Below are 19,303 nucleotides of genomic sequence, written 5' to 3'. Positions count from 1 at the left end.
ATAGTACCCGGGTCTCAGTGGCTGTTCAAAAGACATAACTTAGAAGTGGTCATAAAGGTTTATTGACCCCTGTTTAAGTCCCTGGCAGGGTGGGCAGACATGCTGAGCCTCTTACAAAGCAGATTGTTGGTGTGATGATCACTCATGTTGCTGATTTTCCTCTTGTTTTCCCTTCCAGGTGTTGCTGGCACCAATATCATAATAGGAATAATTGCTGGCACCATTTTAGTGCTGGCCCTCATAATAGGAATAACTGCCTGGGGTTATAAGTAAGTCAATTTTTTCAGTATTATTACTAAAAAATTTACTTTAAAATATTTTGATTAAGGGCTAGAAAGGTAGCTTGGTGGTTTAATATGCCACTGGCTCTTGCAGAGTAATCAGTTTTGATTCCTAGTACCAATTTTGGTGGCTCATAAACCCATGAGTGGTGCCTCCCATTCCAGGGGATCTGATATTATCTTCTAGCCTCCTTGGGTACCTGCACTCATGTTTGTGCGCGCGCGCGCGCGCGCGCACACACACACACACACACACACACGATTAAATGTTAACTAGAAGGTTGTGTGTCATTACCTGTGTGTTTGTATTGACAGTCAGTCTGGTCCAGTAATCAGAGATTACTCACCCTTGGTATGGTTAGAAGAAATGATAATTTATCACAGTTTAGACTTTGAAACAACTCTTTTCCTATTCTGAAAATATTGAATGTTGTTTTAAGATCATGGAAGTGACTCAATCTTAATTGTGAGTGAATGCATGCGACATCCATACATCACATTAACAACAAAGCCCCTTTGTCCTAATAGCCATTAATATATATGAGCTTCTTCCTGTGAAGATCAGACGCTTGTGAGATTCAGGTTTTTTTTTTTTTTAATTCAGTTTCATCTGCAAAATTTAGGTGCCTAATTCCTTCTTTTTTTTTTTTTTTTTTTTTTTTTTTTTTTTTGATTTTTCGAGACAGGGTTTCTCTGTGTAGCTTTGCGCCTTTCCTGGAACTCACTTGGTAGCCCAGGCTGGCCTCGAACTCACAGAGATCCGCCTGGCTCTGCCTCCCAAGTGCTGGGATTAAAGGCGTGCGCCACCACCGCCCGGCTAACCTAATTCCTTCTTAAGCTTCAAAGCTCATTATATAATTTTTGTTTTAATTTTTAGAAGCTGAGAGTCATCTGCTTTTGAATATTTAGTAGCCTCAGACATTTTAAGTAAATGTTTTCAAACAGTTATATATTTAATACTTTAAATTTCCCTTTTGAATACTTATAATGTAAATTTTTCTTTAGTATTCTAGTAACTATTTAATGTTATGGCTTAAATGTAGTGTAAACCTTTCATTCTTGAGTTAGGTTGTCATTGCTGGGGCAAATACCTGAGGAAACAGCTTTAAAAAGGTTTGCTGTGGCTTATATTTGAGAGGTTCTTATTGTCATGTGACCCAGTTGCTTTGGGCCTGTGCCAAGGCAGAAAAGCATGATGGGGCGCATGTGACAGAGGAAAGCTGCTCACCAAAGAAAGAGCTCACCACCCACCATATTAAGCCCTTGCTTGGTCCCCAAAACTATTGAGCTATAAATCCAGAAATAGACCAATTCATTGATGAGGTCAGAACTCCCATAACCTGACTCCCTTCTGAAGACCCCAGTTGTAAGCACTGCTGCATGGGGGCCACACATTCAACACACAAGCTTTTGGGGACATTCAGATCCAAACTGTAATAGTTCTCTTTCATATTTCAACCTGCTGACTCTGACAATGTCCCAGCCAGTGCCCCAGCCTGGGGTTTTCCATTTGGAAGACCTGTACTATCAATGCTAGCCTCATTTCATAGCATCCCTTGGGGATCAAATGTAGATCACAAAGTTGGGAATTAAATAGTTTGGATCTGGGGATAGAGAGATGGCTCAGTGGTTAAGAAGAAGTACTGCTCTTACAGAGTTCAGTTCCCAACACCCATGTCAGATGACTCAAAACCATCTATCTCCCCAGCTTTAGGGGATTTGACAACCTCTTCTGGCCTCTGCAGACTGCTGTACTCACATGCACATACTCACAACACACACACACACACACACACACACACACACACACGCACGTAAAGATAAATAACAATTTTAAAAGATTTTAAATTTAGAATTTCCTCTGTACCTCTTTTAAACTCATCTTTGTTCTATGCGTTATTGTGTGTCAAACATTCAGAGTAGTGACTGGCTCACAGTAAGCAGTCTGATTGTCATCTACTGTTGGTCTAAAACCAAATCAAAGGAGACACCTTTAAATGTATATGTTTCAATTGTTTGTAAAATTAAAACCCTGCAAGTGTTTTGCTAAAAAGGGAGAGCAATTCTTTTATTATTTGTATGCTGCCATCATCAAAATTCAGGAAACCATTTATGGATGGCTATATTAACAAAAACACAGTGTAGTGAGGTAATGTGGCTCATGCACATGGGATGACCTAGAGAAGGAGCTCGCGGCATCGGACCAGGCTTCACGAATTGTACATGTGAAAGGAAGGTCTTTCCTCATGCCACAGGCAAATGATCTCTATCTTGGAGTCATTGTTTTCTCTATTTCTCTGATGTAGGACACACATGCTAATGCTTATCACGAGCATGGCTGTTTCATTATAGCTCAATGATTTTATTTGGTCCCACGAAAACTGTTCTAGAATGTGTGATATGGGTGAATAATTTTTATAGTCCTGGGAAAAGGTACTGTTCAGCAAACATGAAACCAAAACATACCTATTCCTAGTGAAATTACCTTTGTCTGTAGAAATTACCTGTTTTCTTTAGGGGGGATTACATTTTGCCTTTAGCTTTTCTAAATTTATACACCTTGCAGATTGATTAAGAAAAAAGACAGATCTTGTTCATATTTTGGTATCCTTCTTAGACATAATTTGAACCTAAGATCCAAGTTCTAGAGTTTTTAAAATTATTCAGAATATGTTTACTTGTTTTGTTTTGTTTTTTTCTTTTTTAAAACAGAGTCTTACTCTGTAGCCCTGGCTGACTACAAACTCACTTTGTAGGCCAGACTGACCTTGAACTCACAGAGACCTACCTGCTTCTTCCTCCTAAATGCTGGGATTAAAGTCATGGTTTAGAATATTTAGAAAGATAGTGAGAATATAGCAATTTTAGCAGAGGAATTAAACTATGAAAATAATATTTTTTTGTTTTCTGTTTGAAGTTGAAAACAGACTGGACACCTGGGAAGCCATTTTCATGTTCAGTCCTCCCATTCTTCCAACATTCCACCCTTGCTTCAAGCCTTGGGAGAGGGATAGCAAACAGGGAGTTCTCACTTGGAGAATGAGATGAAAAAGTAAAATGTCTGATAGCTAGTGGAATGGAACAGGATACTACATTGTCTCTTTTACTCCGTGTGCCTGTCGTTAGCTTTCTGGTGTTAATGCAGTGGACTGGTAGGTGAAGGTGCCATGTGGAAGCATTATGTTTGGTTTTCGAGGTTGGAACTCCAGATGACTTAGCCGCTTGCCTTTCTAATATGCCTTCAAAATATTAATATTCAATTACATCAAGATAGAAAGTCAGTGACTTTTGAAAAACTTACTGCTAGTACATTATCACATGCTTCTGAACAAGATTAGTTTGTTAGGAAGTCATAGAAATTTACTTCAACTCATGGCCAAATCAAAACCAGAAATTGGGCTGTGAGCAAATGCATCCAGTGTGAAGCTTGAGAAAGAAGTATTAATACGTATGAAAAGCCAGCTTTATTTTAATGCATTTTTATTGACCATCCATGATAAGTAAAGTGCTCTGGCATGCCTGTATGTTCTCCTGCTCGGACTTCTTAGAAAGAGCTATAGTTGCTATAGTTGGATGTTTGTGTTTCAGTAGGAGTAAATTAAGACTGATTTCTATGAAAATGTAGTTAATTTGTATAAAAAATTTGATTAATGTTGCCATGTAAATCAACATTCATTCATATCTATCTATCTATCTATCTATCTATCTATCTATCTATCTATCTATCTACCTACCTACCTACCTACCTACCTACCTACCTACCTACCTATCTATCTATCTACCTACCTACCTACCTACCTACCTATCCATCCCTATATTTAAAGTAGAATTGACAATTGACAAGGCTGGAGAGGTGGCTCAGTGGTTAAGAGCACTTGCTGTTCTTCCAGAGGGCCCATTTTCAATTGTCAGTTCCAGAGGATCTGCCACCCTCTTCTGGCTTCTGCAGACACTGCATGCACATGGTCCACAGAAATGCATGCAGGCAAAACACCGATACACATAAAGTCAAGTAAATAAAATTTCAAAAACAATAGGGTTGACTCTAGATAATTATTAAATATCTGGTAAATAAAACTGATATTGAAAAGAGTTACTCTTTAATGATTACAACCGAACTTTTGAGCTTAGAAATGGGCTTAGTGGTTAAGACACTTGCTGCTCTTAGAGAGGACCCAGTTTGGTTCCAGGCACATACGTGGTGGGTCACAACCACCTGTACCTCCAGTTCTCGGGGGTTACGTTCTATATTCTGTCCTCTGAGGGTACTAGGCACACATATAGAATAGACACATACAGGCAGGCAAAACATAAATATACATAAAAGTAAGCAAAATTTAAAATAAATAGTAATTAAAATGGGCAGTTGTTTGACAATATTGTCACTAACTCTTTGGTATCGTCTCTCCTTATGATAAGATGAAGTTTTGTGTGTGTTCCTCATTTTAACTTTCCAGTTCAAATTCCTCTAGGGAAGGTGGTTCAGGGAAGGCCGGGGTTTTGTGTTTGATGCTGTGTTCATGTGGTTCTGTAGGTAACTAATGCTTTTCTTTTTCCTTTCTTCTGTCTATGAACAGAAATTATCGCGAACAGAGGTATGTGATGACAGTGATCTGAATATATGACTAAAAAGTTTAACCCTTTGTATCACTGTTGGAATTCATACATGCAGTTTCAAGTGGGTTTTTGTGTTTTATGTAAGAATGATCTTGACCTTTTATGATTTTGAAATAATAATTAAAATTATTTTTAATAGCAATATGTATATAGAAATAGATTTTCTCATCAAAACAAACTTCCTTTATGTTAAGTTGTCATGTTTGTTTACATTGGTTTATTGGCTTTCCTTCATGTTTATAACGCTCTTACTACCTAATAGTCTGAGGGAAATTATTTTTGTTACTGTTGTTGTAGTAATAACTTTTATAAGTTACAAGATTTATCATGTGTTCCTATGAAGGGGATGTTCTGCAATGTACTTTATGTAAGAAAACATTTTTGCATGTTTTGGTAATCATAAAGGTAGCTAAAGAGGGACTTTGCACAGTTAGAATCTCTGAGCTGTTGTGCCTCCTGTGTTATTATTACATGAAACCCATGGAGAAAGTCAAACACCTATTTAATATAGCCTTAAGATCTCCTTAGCAAACAGGATAAAAGAGATAGAGCATTCATGTTTTCGATAGGAATGGCCAGGTTTTGCCTAAATTGACATAGTATTGAGATGGACGTTTTGCTTCTCACATTTTAAAAATTATTAATTCTACTTGCTGTTGGTACTGAAAACTAAAACGTTATCTTGGGAACTGATGAACCAACACCAGGTATTGCATATATACTACTTAGTTCTGAGTTCAGAGTATTTGCAGATTCCTACTGAATTTTTCCCCTGTCCCATTAAGTGCTTGTGGCACTGTAGGAATAGATATGGTAAATAATGAGACATTTTCAGACTCTGACCACAAGATTCTTTTTTTCCTGGAAATCAAAATTTTAATCTTTACTCTTTTATTTCCTTTATTTTATATTTTAAACTCTACAAGGCTTTAGCTGTAAATATGTATAGAATCTTTGTGACTACCTGATACCCAAAGATGTCAATTGAAATCCTGATCATAACTTTGATTGAAACAATAATCTATAATAATCCTAACTTTAAATATTAGAAATATTTCCCTTGGGGAAACAAACTTATTATTAGAAAGAGTGAGACTTAAACAAAATTTATTAAAATTTAAAAACACAAAATGTTTCTTTGTACATGTCTTGACCTCATGGGTCTAGACGCATGTGGGGAAAGCAGGACCTGGTTAGGTTTCCTGTGGGTAAAAGTTTTATAGTCATATAGAAACCTAAGATTTGTGGATTTCTTCAGCAGAAAAATATAATTAAATTGATAAGATTAAAATTTGCTGATCTCAGAACCATTTCTATAGGAACTAAGTAAAACTATGATACTGCTGAATATACAAAAAGGAAAGATCATGCCTCAAATACACAACATAAGCAAAGCTAAACCCATGCTCTAAGCTGCCCTATGGATGCTCTTCAGAACACAGAGACTGCCTACCATGCAAAAATGATTGATGTTTAAAGGCATATACCAATTTATTATTCTGATTAAATACATGCACAGTTAAAAACATTTCTACACTATCACTATCCCCTTTTATCTGTTATAATTTAACACCTCCCGGCACTGTAGCCATTGTCGCAGGGATATGACAACTCTTCAGAAATCCAGTCAATGCCTGGGGAGTCATTCCATCTTCAGAGGAATTTATTTTAGATATGTTGTTATATTTCAACAAAACTTTACCCCCTTGTTTAAGGCTGATGAATACTAGTTCTGTGTAATGGTTCTCAAAGATGAGAGCAACAAAGGATGGATGCTAGATCAAGAAGTTATGCATGAAAGTGTCTTCAGAGTTCTTCTAGGTAATATGCATTAGTGATTAGAGGGGAAATGGGTGAGCAGACAGACCACACATACGTCAGTACATTTTCAACCATATAAAATGATTTGCAGACATTCAAATAAAGAACCATCTGGTTCCAAAGGTGCCAGGAACTACAGACAAGACTTTTGATGTTATCTTTACCTTGAAATTAGGGTTGCCTTTGCAGTTCTCTGATGGGAAGCCCTAGAGACAAGAAATTAGTAGTTAATCTGCTATTGTGTGGTGTACGAAAATTGCTAACATTTCTCAGTTGTCAAGTCAGTGTTCTTTGTAATTCTTAAAGCACTGTGGTCAAGGGAGAGGACCACAGGAGCCATCAGCTCAGTTGAGGCCCACACACTCCTTTTGGCTGACAAAACATGAGGTTTTGCCTTGGCATTTAGTGCTTTAAGCAGTATTAAACATATGGGCATTTGCCAGGTGCCTATTAACATTGAAATGGTCTGGAAATGCCAAATTGGGCCTAATGTTCAGACTTTTGGAGAAGACAGGCATACAATCCTATAAATGAATCAAATAACAAACTTCCTACTGAGCAACAACAACAAAAATAGAAGCCCCATTCTGGGACTTCATGGAAATATACCTCCCACACATACGTTATTATAGTACTTTATTTCCTCCGGTGGCATTCTGGGAAGGCTAGGAACCATGGAATCACAGGGCTACAGTGAAGCCTTAGATATTGAATCATTGCAAAGATGGCTACTTGTCTTTTTCTTTAAAACCTCCAGGGAAGAAAACCTCTACCTTTTTCCCCCGGTCAATTTTATTATTTCTTCAGGTATAATCGCAGAGAGCACGACAGACAGCTGTATGGTTTACAGCAGGAACTGTACATTTTAGTTTTCAGTTGAGTTTGCAGATACAAACAGAACAAGCAATATTTGGTGGGCTTAAATTTATAAACTGTCCACATTCGGTTGAAATCCTTTCCCTTTGTTTGAAATAAGCATGTCCCTGTGACCAGGGAGGAGCGTGATGATCAGACCTCATCTTTCTGCTCCGGAGCTTCACCTGAAGCACAGTCTCTCCCTTACCTCCCCCTTCCTTTCTCTCTCATCTCCTTTATCCATTTATTTTCTTTTTTGTGGACTCCCCACATTTTCTTTCCAAAACCTTTTTTGGTTTCTTTTTTTTTTTTTTTTTTGCATTCTTCATACTTCAGTTATATTCATGCATCTGTCAACATGACTTGGTATAACTTGCACAATATTTCTCAAAACAAGAGAGCAACAATTCCTATAAGAGACAGCCCAGTCACTAGCTATGGATTAGGGAATGTCTCCTCCATATTGAGGTTATGACCTTTTACCCCCCATTTTCTAATTTTGAGTATGTATACGGATTGATGAGATAAATACCACTGCTCAATAGATACTTTTAAGGAAGGTCAGATTTCTCTCATTATCAGACCAATTATTTATCTAAAGGCTTTGAGGTTAGTGCAACCAGCACCCCCCCACCCCCCCACCCCCGCCAAAAAGCAAGAAACAGAAAAAAACCTTTATTGATGTTTACATTTATAGGGCTCAATACTAGCTGACTTACACTTATGAACACATTGTTATCTGAAGTAGAATGAAAATCAGTCAATAAGCTTGTAAATTATAGATGTGGGAAAATAAATTATCGTTTTCATAGTCTACCCAAAATCATTAAGTGATAGGTGTTGATCCTTGTGTTAGCAAATAGAAATTCCTTAAATAATGTTATTTAATAAGGTACATCAGTTCAACAAAGAGGTTGTGTATAGAGAAAAAAGTGACATCTTGTAACTAATGTAGGAAAGGTTGATTTTTGAGGAAAAAGAATTCAGTCACAAAGCATTTTTTCTTTTGCTAATTATTTATACCAACATGTGTATCTAAAATACTTGTATATAATGCAATAAAAATAAAGACAATTTCCCATTTGAAAACTTACCACTTTGTCAGTCCAAATAATAACTTTTAGGATCCAAACTGGAGAAACATAAAAACACTAAAATTTTAAGTCAAAAGCCATAAAAAGAGTTAACAATTGGAAAAAAGAAAGTCAATTAAAATTTTTAAGGAGCTCATCTAGTTGGCTTTCTATGGTTTTTCATAGCAAATGATGCAATTTTATTGATTGCAGGAACCTGGGATTTTTTCTCCTCTCTAAAGCAGGAAGTAGTAGTCTGCTAAAATGTAATAGATACATAAGAAATAGAAAGATCAATTTTGGGACAGTGAAGGAAGGATGTTCAGTATCACTCTTAAGAGCACTGTAAGGAAACTCATAATTTATTGCTGGCATTTACCATGTAAGGAGAGTTACTCCATTCCTTATGGGATTTTGAGGAGACTGCTAAGAAGTAATATCTATGTTCTGGAGGCTTTTACAGTAAAGTTAGGTAAGAATCCAGTGTAAACTGGATGATAAATCGAGAAGTATCCCAGAACTCTATTAAACTGAAACTTTTCCAACTCCAGGATTGATTCCTTCACTTTGGTGGTACCTCTGCCAGTCAAGGGTGGAGCTAGTTTTAGAAACTAATGTAGTGAGATTTTTTTTCCTTTAATTAGTGTATGGAAAACTAGAGTTTCATGAAAATTAAAATTAAAGTACATGCCTTATTTATACCCACTGAACAATCTTTTTCTGAATTGTACTATAGGAGCTGTCCAAATAATTTAGGAGAGAATGTTCAGTCAGAAACAGCTAAGCATTTTAAACAATGATAATAGGAATCAAAATAATCAAGGGGACATCTGCAAAGGGTTCCTGAAAGCTAAAACAGTATCTGCAAACCATCAAGGTCATTAACGGAAACTGAACTGAAAGGGACTTAGGGAGCAGATGCATTTGTTGGAGATTTAGTGACGTATACTTGTTTGAAGTTCTTAGCCCATCTCTAGCTTTGACACCTCCACCTATAGCATGAGTGAACTAGTCGTGATTTGGATGCATTTGGCTGTTTGAGGCCACACATTGAATGTCTGCATTGGCTGTGGGCAGAGTTGTCTGGGGGTATTGAGCGTTTCTTCCAGTTCCTTTTGGAGAAGTAGTTAGACTGTGGCTGTCTTAGCTCATTCAGAATGAGCCAAGTGGCTTCAGTCCTGCAAGGGTTAAGCAGGCGCTCCTGTCTTGCGCCCCTCCTGCTGTGGTGGAGATAGGAAGTGTCACTACCATCTGTCATAGATGCTTTTCCATAGTCTTCCAAGAAACCCAGCTACTTTTCAACTCTTTCTTCCTTTGCTAAGTCACATTCCTTTACATGTTCTACTGTCTGATACAGAATTACTGTTTTGATTCAAATTTGAATCTTCTAAATTTCCTTTAAATAATGGAGTTGCAAACTGAACACCATTCTAGTAAGGTTTTATTTGGCTTTAATTGTAAAATAACTGAAAGCAATCAAATCTTTTAAAACTAAGTCAAGGGCATATTTATCATATATTTTAAATCATGAATAATTTATTCACTAGATTTGAAAAAGAGCCTGCCTTATTTGAGCAAGGAATGTCTAAACACAGCTTCAACATCAATTTTTAAAGGAAAAAGTTATTGTAGTTAACACCTCCAGGTAGGGTGATGTTGCACTGAAAATAATTCATCTTTCCATATTTCTCCTGAAAGCAAGGCTTTATTCATCCAGCCTGCCAAGACTTCATGATTGCATTTCTGACCTCTGCAGCTAGAAGGAGTTGAACTTGTCGCATTTATTAATAATCTCATATGTTATAGATTTGATCATGTAGACCATTATCCCTACCTCTCTTTTTCCTGAAATAATATTTGTATATGTCTGTGTTCATGTGTGTGTCCTGTTTTCTGACTCTGAAATGTTTATTATGCCTTAGACAGTTACCGCAGGGAGATTATGTAAAAAAGCCTGGAGATGGTGACTCTTTTTATAGCGACATTCCTCCTGGAGTCAGCACAAACTCAGCATCTAGTTCTAAGAAGAGGTCTGCTTTTCTGTCGCATTTTCAGATTTCCACCTGTTCCATCACACATTATTCCATTAGTCAGAACATTTCATTATTTTGCAGCAGGTTTGGTTACTTCTTCCTTCTTTCTTGAATGTTAAAATAGTATCCCTTGTTCTTTGATTACTCCACTTCAAAATGTCATATGCTCGGAACCACTTTCTATAAAATCAGGCAACAAAATTGAAACAAAATGCAACAACTCTGAATCTGTGTAGAAACCCCCGGGTTTTTCCTGTCATGTTACATATGACTTAAGCAAAACGTAGTATTTGAAAATATTTTTACATGGTGGGCTTTATGTCATGCTTGGTAGTCAAAGAAAAGGGTTACTGCCATGCTTCAATAAAGGCAATTAAGATAAACTGGTAATATAAATGCTGCATTGAATAGTCTTTAATTTCGTATATTTCAAAGCTAAGCTTGCTGTGAAAAAAAGATTGCTTCTCTGTGAATTGTATAGTTTAATATTATGATTTTTTCTGGAATGGTTATTTGTAGACTTTATAACTGTGATCTTAATTGAAAAATTAAGTATAGGTAGGATTACTATATTATTTATGTCTCAAACTCTAATGACATATTCTTGTTCTAGCATCTTAAGATGTATGACACCTTTTTCAAAGTCAGTTGACAGTAAATGACTAGAAGAACTAAATAGGATGTTTCACAGAACCTACCTAACATTAAAGGCAACTAAAATACCCTTGGAGAAAACAATCTTTAAAGTTCCCATTGAGGTGTAAGGGATGGAGAAAGAGTTTCAGTTGATCCACTCATAACTCTGGGTACACTTGTTACTTGTAGACTGAAGGAACTAGTTTATTGAGAGGGAACATGATCTCTTCTGATAGTCTAGATGGAGTGGATGATCCGTAAAACAACCTGCCTTGGTGCTCAGTCCTTGCAGGCATTGAATAGGAATACACAGCAGTTAGTCACTGGGAACTTTCTTAAACACATTTCTTAGCTAACTGAACTCAAAACAAAAGTAGTGCTGGTTTTGAGCCTAGTAGTACATGATATAGCATACACTTCATAGAGTATAAAAGTTACTCTTTTAATTTATTATGGAGGACCTGTTGGCTAAGAGAGGGTGACTGGGGATCTACTAGCATGCTCTAATATAAATATTTGCTTGGTCAAATATGGAATTTTAAATTAAATAGCAGTAAAAAGTGGAGAAATCAGTGAGTTCTAGGAACATTCATTGGCCTTTCATACAAAATACGAATGACTTTGTCAGTAGAAAATGATGTTGAAGAAGTTCCAACATAGGAAAGTAATATGTATTAATTGTGCCAAGTTCTGTTTGCTTTCAGTCGGGAGATTCCTTTTCAAGTTGATATTATTAGTAATTAACCAGAGTGATTCAAAGGACAGTGGCTTAAGCAGAGTGCCTGCCATTTCTACAGTTGCTAAGAAGGAGCTTTATAATGTGCAGGACTAATCCCCAGATTTTGGGAAGTTGTACAATAGGTTCTGATCAGTCAAAAGCATATCAAATTATTAGGCTCCAGACCAGGTTTGTCACATTCTTTTCATTCTGAAATTTCATTTTATGGTGTAAGGTAGGTGTATTAATTTTGATTCTTATACCTAGTTCATTTAGTAATAGTAGGATACAAATAGCAGAAGGGCTCAATGGGACATGGGCTTTGTGAGAGAGATCTCCATGAAAAAGAACTGATTCAGTTCAGTTACTGGACAGTTAACTGACATGCATTATATTCATTGGAGGCATATTTGTGTAGAAAAATACCAATTTTCAGATAATAATTTTATTAATTGGGTATTACTTTCATAAAGTTAACCAGGTTCAGTTGGGCAAATTTTATGCAATCTCTTAAAAGTCCATGTTCTCATAATATTTGAATGGAAATCATTGCTTTACAATTAAGAAACATCTATGGTGGGACCCCATTATAGCCCTGCTGCTGGGGTTATATGACTGTAATACTTGCTGAATTTGCTCTGTGGTTGCTGTGTTCTGGAGAATGTAAATTGGCTTTCTATTTCTGCTGCTTTTCTATTTATGACTATTGTAATGGGGTTCCATTGTATTTGACTTTTCTTAAATTGAATGTTGTGTAATTCTGCCTTCTTCATGAAGACTTTCATGTTTTCTTCATTCTTTCATTTCAGATTTCTTTTTTATTGATTTGTTTTATTTAATGTACAGTAATGCTTACAAATTTTGCTTAGTGATTCCAAAATATTTATTTGGCTATATTTTTGAACAATATGTAAATACTTCTACTTTCAGGTCAAATGGACTCTCTCATTCCTGGAGTGAAAGGATTCCAGACACAAAACATATTTCAGACATCTGTGAAAATGGGAGACCTAGAAGTAACTCCTGGCAAGGTAGTGAAGAGTGTTCAGAATCTAAGATCTGTCTTCTGGGTCCCTCTATGGATGTATTCTTTCCTATGAGCAAAGAAGTTTAGAATGAGACACTAGCTGTTGGTTTTTGTTGTTCTTTGAAGTTTCCTTGATGGGAAATTGTGGCTTTAGTAGCTAAATAGGTAGGAAACATTGGAAGGTCATGCAGTTGCACAGAGGCCCACATTTGGAGGCAATGCTGGTAATAAATTACACCCATTACAAGCACCATGTAATTATGCATAAAGCAATTATTTATCCATATGAAAATTTAGCTGTAAATGCTCTTTTTCAGGTAACCTGGGAGGCAACAAAAAGAAAATCAGAGGCAAAAGATTTAGACCTCGATCTAATTCAACTGAGTAAGTTGTACATTTAATGGGAAAGGCATTTGAAGGTCGTGTGCTATTAGTGATGACTGTTAATTAAGCAGATAGTCAAAGAGTCACCTACCATGCCTCAGGACTTGGTTTTGTCTGTTTAATTCTCTTTGCCCTATGAAAATTAACCTTGGCTTTTCTCTTTTACATAGGCATCTCCGCAACTGTGCCCATACCAATATTCACTGATAGTGGGGGTCTCACCCTTGCTGCGGGCTTTTTCCTCCAGTCTCCTGCCATTGTGGTGTTTTGGTTTTCTTTGAAGGGAATTATGATAACTTTCTTTTCTTCTCATCACTGGGGTCCAACCATTTCAAAGGGTCACCCTTCCTCTCCCCTGGAAGCACTAGGGAGAATCCTTACTGTGTTAGAGCATGCCAGTGCTCACAGTCCAACGCCACCACTCTGAGGTCTCCATGACTGCTATCTAAGCATTCTCTCAGACTAATGGAAAGGGCTTCCCTTTGAAGTTTTCCTCATGAGGACGTTTAAAAGGCATTTACCTAAACTTGCTCTTTATCTGAATCATTGTCACTAATGCCACCTTAACTGTTTTAAATGATAGTCCGATTTTAAAGTGGGGTTGAAAGTTACATTTAAAGTCCTTTATAATGAAGTAAGCATCATGCAATTTTTGGTGGTGTTTCTTTCTTCACTTAAGAAAGTGCGAGCAAAGCATTGCCTCCACAAACCCTTACCCCCCTTCACAGGGTAAAGCACACCCTTAGTATTCTTTCCAACTGACCTTGCCACTAGAAGTAATTATAATTACCCTTGCCGTTTCCAAGACCCTGGAAAGTTTCTGCTCATGTCTCACTCTTCCAGTAGTTGTTCTCAGGATCTCTGTGTTACTTAAAAAGTCTGAGTAGCAGGTGTTTGTTAACTGCTTGTTAGAAACTTACGTTAGCTTCTCCATCATATACCCTGCCTTTTTCAGTCTAGGAGTAATAACATTGCCCTGAAATTTGGACCTTCCACCTGAATGGTATTGTCTTGTAAGTGGCTTATCAACATTTATTAGAGGATACTTTTATCTTAGAGATAATAGCAATTTCAAGTGATACCATTGCATGGTCCAGAATGGCATCATAGCCCTCCATCATGAGTAACTAATCTACTAGAGTTTATCTTCTGCATTCCCAAAGTGCTTGGGTGCTTTAGGGCTCACTGCAGATAAACTCTTCCTGGAATGTTATTTGGTTTGTTTTGCATGAGGCCACCTGGTAAGAGGACTCCTCAGCTTATCCTGGTTGCTCATAAGATTATAGCTACAATTGTGAAATGTTCTTTGGAACTTCCTTTGTGGACTGTTTAATATTTCTATGACTAGACTTTCACAGCTCCTAAGGAGAAAAAAACTTCAGCAGTATATTAAAGCAATGGAATCAGGACCCAGAGAACATTTGATAGTCACTAATAATCATATAATATTTTCTAGGGCAATCATTTATTTTTAAAATGTATAAAATTCTACTCATATCACATGATAAAATTACATTGTGGATAGCCTTTAAGAAATCTTGCCTGTGACATAATTAAGTTCTAATATTTAATGTGACAGTATAATAGAAGTTTCTCAGTCAAGAAGAAAGGTTCCCTCAGACTTTCCAGAGTTTTCTAAATTTGGCTGCATGATTCATGTTAATTAGTTGGAGCCACATTTGTGAAGCTGACCATCCATGCTCAGAAACTTTCTTGTATGGGAACTGTCTATACATACATGCATACACATTTATATACTTCTGAAAATATGAATTTCTGATATATATCATATTAACAATTATGTTAGCAACTTTTTATACTTTCTCTATATAAGTCATACCATTTGGTTATAATGTAATACTGCCTTTCATGTGACTATGCCAGGAGGAGAATGGCCACAGGAAGCATATCCTTTTTTTTCATAATAAGAACTTTTTCAGGTCTGTTATTTCATCATCCCCCTTTAGAACCACATTATCCCAAAGGATGATGAAAAATTGGGGCCCGGATTAAAACATGCAGCACCAATGCATGCTCCGTAAATTAAAAAACAAAACACTAACTGTCCTTGGTGGTTATATTGTTTTCCCACTCAAAGATTTTGCATCTTCCTTGTTGTTGTTCACGCTATAAAAATTTTTTTTGGCTTAGACTTTGTATTATATATTGTGTTTTTACAGGAGGGAGCCCCAAGCTCCCGAGCCTGGGTACTCCCTCGCCCAGACAATCCCATCCCAAGCCATAAGCCCAGGGGGCTCTGACAGCCCCCAGACAGGGAGTCTGGATCACAGGTCAGTCTCCTCTTGCCCCCTCACTCTGGGCTGCCACTTAATCTCCCTGAAAGTCCCTTCCTTGGCTGAGAGCAGGGTCATTTGATCTTTGACTGAGCCCTGTATCTGCTCAGTGGTGCTCCTGACCCGGTCAGCAGCAGCTGATTTTCCTCTGGCTTTCCATCCTGGAGAACATGAAGAGGTTCTCCTATCCTGTCCAATGCATTTTTTTTTTATTTTTATTTTTGCATGTTGCACTAACAAGCCGCGCTAAGTCAAGCCACATAGGCAGGTTTATTGTAGTCTCCTAAGGGCCCATCACTCTCGCCACCATGCCAGGTCCCCAGAGCTCTCCAGCGCAGAACCGAAACAGAGGCAAAGGCCCATCCCGTGCAAGTCCAACTATGTGTTTGGAACTTTTGTGGATCCGCCACAGCACCTGTCCTTCGAGTTTCCGAGATTGTCAGTGAAAGGAACAAAGGTGTCCCCCAGGAAGTAGCTTCCTGCCTGTGGGAAACTGAGTTTGCTGTGTGGCAGTGTTTCTCCCGATGACAGCTGCATGAGCTTTTCCTGTAGTTGTTCTGAGGCCGTTCACTTCATCAGCGGCTGCACTTGCTCTTGGACTTTTTCTTTCTGTTCCAAGTCCCACTGGAAATGTTCACGCAGATTTTGATTGGCTATCTCTGTGAAAAGTGCAAGTTGGCAATGGTTGTGGCTAAAGGCAAAACTAATGTGAGTTCTTCCTGAACCGGGAGATGTATCTTAGCAAAAATGGTCTTATAAGCATAAAAATCAATGGAACCCTTCTTTCAGGGTGGAATCATAATATTTATTTTGCAGAGTGCCTTCTTAATGGCTCAAAATGAGGGAAAGAGCTGTGGAGAAATAATCTGGTTTTTAAGTATAACTGGAAATATAGTAGTTTTGGTTTAAATATATTTATAAATAACTCAAAGACTACATATGGAGGAAAGAAACAAGTCTTAACTAAAAATTAATATGTTTTATAATTTCACCAGATTTGTTTCCAAATCTTATATAAACTGGATCTTCGTTAACTACAGTACCATGGAGCTACTTTTTAGATGAGCAAGTCCAGTAAAACCTCCAAATTCTTCCAGTGCTGAAATTGTTAAATTAACGTTGTTTTATCAGAGCAAATCCCAAGGGGCTGTGTTTTTGCTTGGCTCCGCAATAAAAATCAAAGAAGCTCCATGGAAAGCAACAACTGTCCCTCCAGTTTCCCTGCCTTTGAGATTGCACGGCCATCCCATGGTGCCATTGCCAGACCGGCCAGGAAGATGCTGGCATTATGCTCTGGCAGCCATTCTTTTGGAAAGCAACTTCTGAAGGCTGTTTCCTAAAGCTCTCAGGGACATTTTAGTCTGGAGTGACACAGAGGAGGAAGGAGCGGGGCTTCAATGAAATCACTAAATCAAGGTCGTGGAGGCCTACTCGAACTGTAGTGAATGTGCTTGGGGGCTCCAGGATCGGGGTGCAGAACTCTGCTCCTTACAGAAGCCAAGTGGAGAGCACTTCAAGTTGACTCCTTCTTAGACTCTCAGAGAGAGTAAAACGGTGGTTGTGTAAGAAGCATTTCTAGCCTATAAAGAGAACTTGGCTCCTTTAAATTGTCTTGAGGTTTTATGTGCCTAAATACCAGGTTGGAATTGCAGCCACTCTGAATATTTTCAAAAAGCACCAATATTATTTGAAAACCAAGGAGCCAATTGAGAAGTGGCTTGGGGAAAAAAAAAAAGCTGCTTTTGAGGTGGGCTCATGAGACTTCTGATCAAAAGAGAGTTTCTGACTGACAGTGAGGAGCCACTGGAAGAGGCTTTCCTAGAAACGTAATACATTGTAGAATGCCTTGTGCCTTGTAGCTGAGATTATTTCCACGCCATTCTGTAGACTGCCTCACAGTCGCCCGGTGTCCATCCTGGTTTATTTGCCGTAGTCACTTGCATTTGGAGGGTGAAAACATCATGGCTAAGCTTGTGCTGTGTATTTTCAGATTGTCTATCTTGTTCTGCTTTCTTTGTTCCTTCCATTGCTCCCTGCAGGTATTTAAACCCATGGTTCAAAAGAGCCTGTAATGTAGCTAAATGGGTAGAAGATGTGAATAAAAACACTGAAGGACCGTACCTTAGGTACTTTATAAATTAATTTATCCTCCTTTCACACTCTCCCGGCACATACACGTACTGTAGTGTGACTGCCTCGCTCTCCCTTGTATCTCCTAATACAAGTTCCTGTAGGTGGAAAGGGGCCCATTCATTTTCTGCCTTTTGATGTGATTGGGCTTCCTGAGCGAGTTCTTTTCTCAATGTTTCAAATGAAGCCATTTGAAAGGGTTGCCATTTAGTGCATGTCCCTGTCACCTCTTTGAGCTTTTCAGTAGCTTCCTCTTCATTTTATGCTGTGTAGTGTTCTATGGGCATGAAACATACCCTCCACTAATAAAGAAGCACTATTAACCTCAACAATTTAATTTCCATAATCTAGAAGTTTCATAATATATTTTTCCTGCTTATTATCTAAGGGTGCATAGTGCATAGAAAAACATGCCAAGAAACTGAACTGGAATTTTATTTCAAGCAGAAACAGTGATTTGATGAACTGGAAAACAGTGAGATGATATTATGGTAGCATGCAGTGAGCTTAGTTTTCTTTGTCCTGTAGAGCCCTCTGCTAGCACTGGGGCCGTGCTGAGAAAAGTATTCTATAAATTTTTAACAAAGCAGTAGAGGACTTCCATGTTTCAAAAGCAGGAAGCAGATAGAAAACACCCGACTAGCAGTGAGAACTTCTACATTCTAAAAGCTATCCATTTCCCCAGTTCCCTGAAGCGCGTATTACAAATCAGAGAAAGTCTCCTATGCCTCCAGATGTCAGCTCCCCACTCTTTATAATGTAAATGTCCACTTCATGTCTGACTACTTTGTGGAAAGCTAATGCAAAGAGGAAATAGAGACTCCGTCACTGCCTCTTTTGAGCACAGTTTGAGTTTTCGTGCTCCTTATTGCCATAACTTGGGTCAGCACTGAACAGATATGAAACTATGCCACATATATTTAACTCTCAGCACCCATATAAGGTGGACTTTCTCTTCCAGTGTACCATTCAGTTTAGTTGTATATAGTTTGAGAAAATGATTAGACCTACCTGCATTTTAATTTGATCCATAACTTTTGCATATACCCCAAGGGAAAGCATAACCCCTGCCTGCTCACAAAAATATATCCTGCTTTTACAGCCCATGCTCCTCTCCTTCCCTGCCCTCTGCCCCCCCAACACTTCCCCACACTGAATCGCATTTACACATACACCCACATTCAAACAATCCCACCTTCACCTGTAGCTCCCAAGATGGCCAGCATCAAGAAGACAGGTAAGATGCTTTGGATGTTATTTGGAGTCTTGGCTCACCTGCAGTCCTATTTTTTTTTTTCTTTCTCTTTATCAGGCTTTTGGGCAGATTGTAACTTGTACCATCCATGGATCCAAAATAGGATGAGTTTGGTCCTATATAAGTTAGGACCTTTATTTCTAAATTGACAGCATTTGTATAGTAGTAATTTATGAAAT

At 37.9% G+C, this 19,303-nt stretch overlaps 1 protein-coding gene across 15 annotated transcripts in view; it reads left to right on the top strand.

Moving 5' to 3' along the window:
- The window catches only part of Adam22 (ADAM metallopeptidase domain 22), a 219,605-nt gene that overhangs the window by 185,356 nt on the left and 14,946 nt on the right, over nt 1-19,303 (top strand). For 2 of the 15 annotated variants that reach the window (XM_028862353.2, XM_028862342.2), the window contains exons 25-29: nt 179-269; nt 4,859-4,876; nt 10,570-10,764; nt 12,965-13,065; nt 13,379-13,445. In XM_028862353.2, the coding sequence (XP_028718186.1) occupies nt 179-269; nt 4,859-4,876; nt 10,570-10,764; nt 12,965-13,065; nt 13,379-13,445 (472 nt within the window). Of the gene's footprint in view, nt 1-178; nt 270-4,858; nt 4,877-10,569; nt 10,765-12,964; nt 13,066-13,378; nt 13,446-13,615; nt 14,459-15,625; nt 15,737-17,778; nt 17,866-19,076; nt 19,107-19,303 lie in introns of all 15 variants that reach the window. The other 13 variants (XM_028862267.2, XM_028862281.2, XM_028862324.2 and 10 more) reach the window with 13 other exon arrangements.

This window comes from Peromyscus leucopus, chromosome 3 (genome assembly GCF_004664715.2).
Source record: "Peromyscus leucopus breed LL Stock chromosome 3, UCI_PerLeu_2.1, whole genome shotgun sequence".
Lineage (NCBI taxonomy): Eukaryota > Metazoa > Chordata > Mammalia > Rodentia > Cricetidae > Peromyscus > Peromyscus leucopus.
Note: the sequence above shows the minus strand (reverse complement) of the source record. Positions and strands in the feature narration are given on the sequence as shown.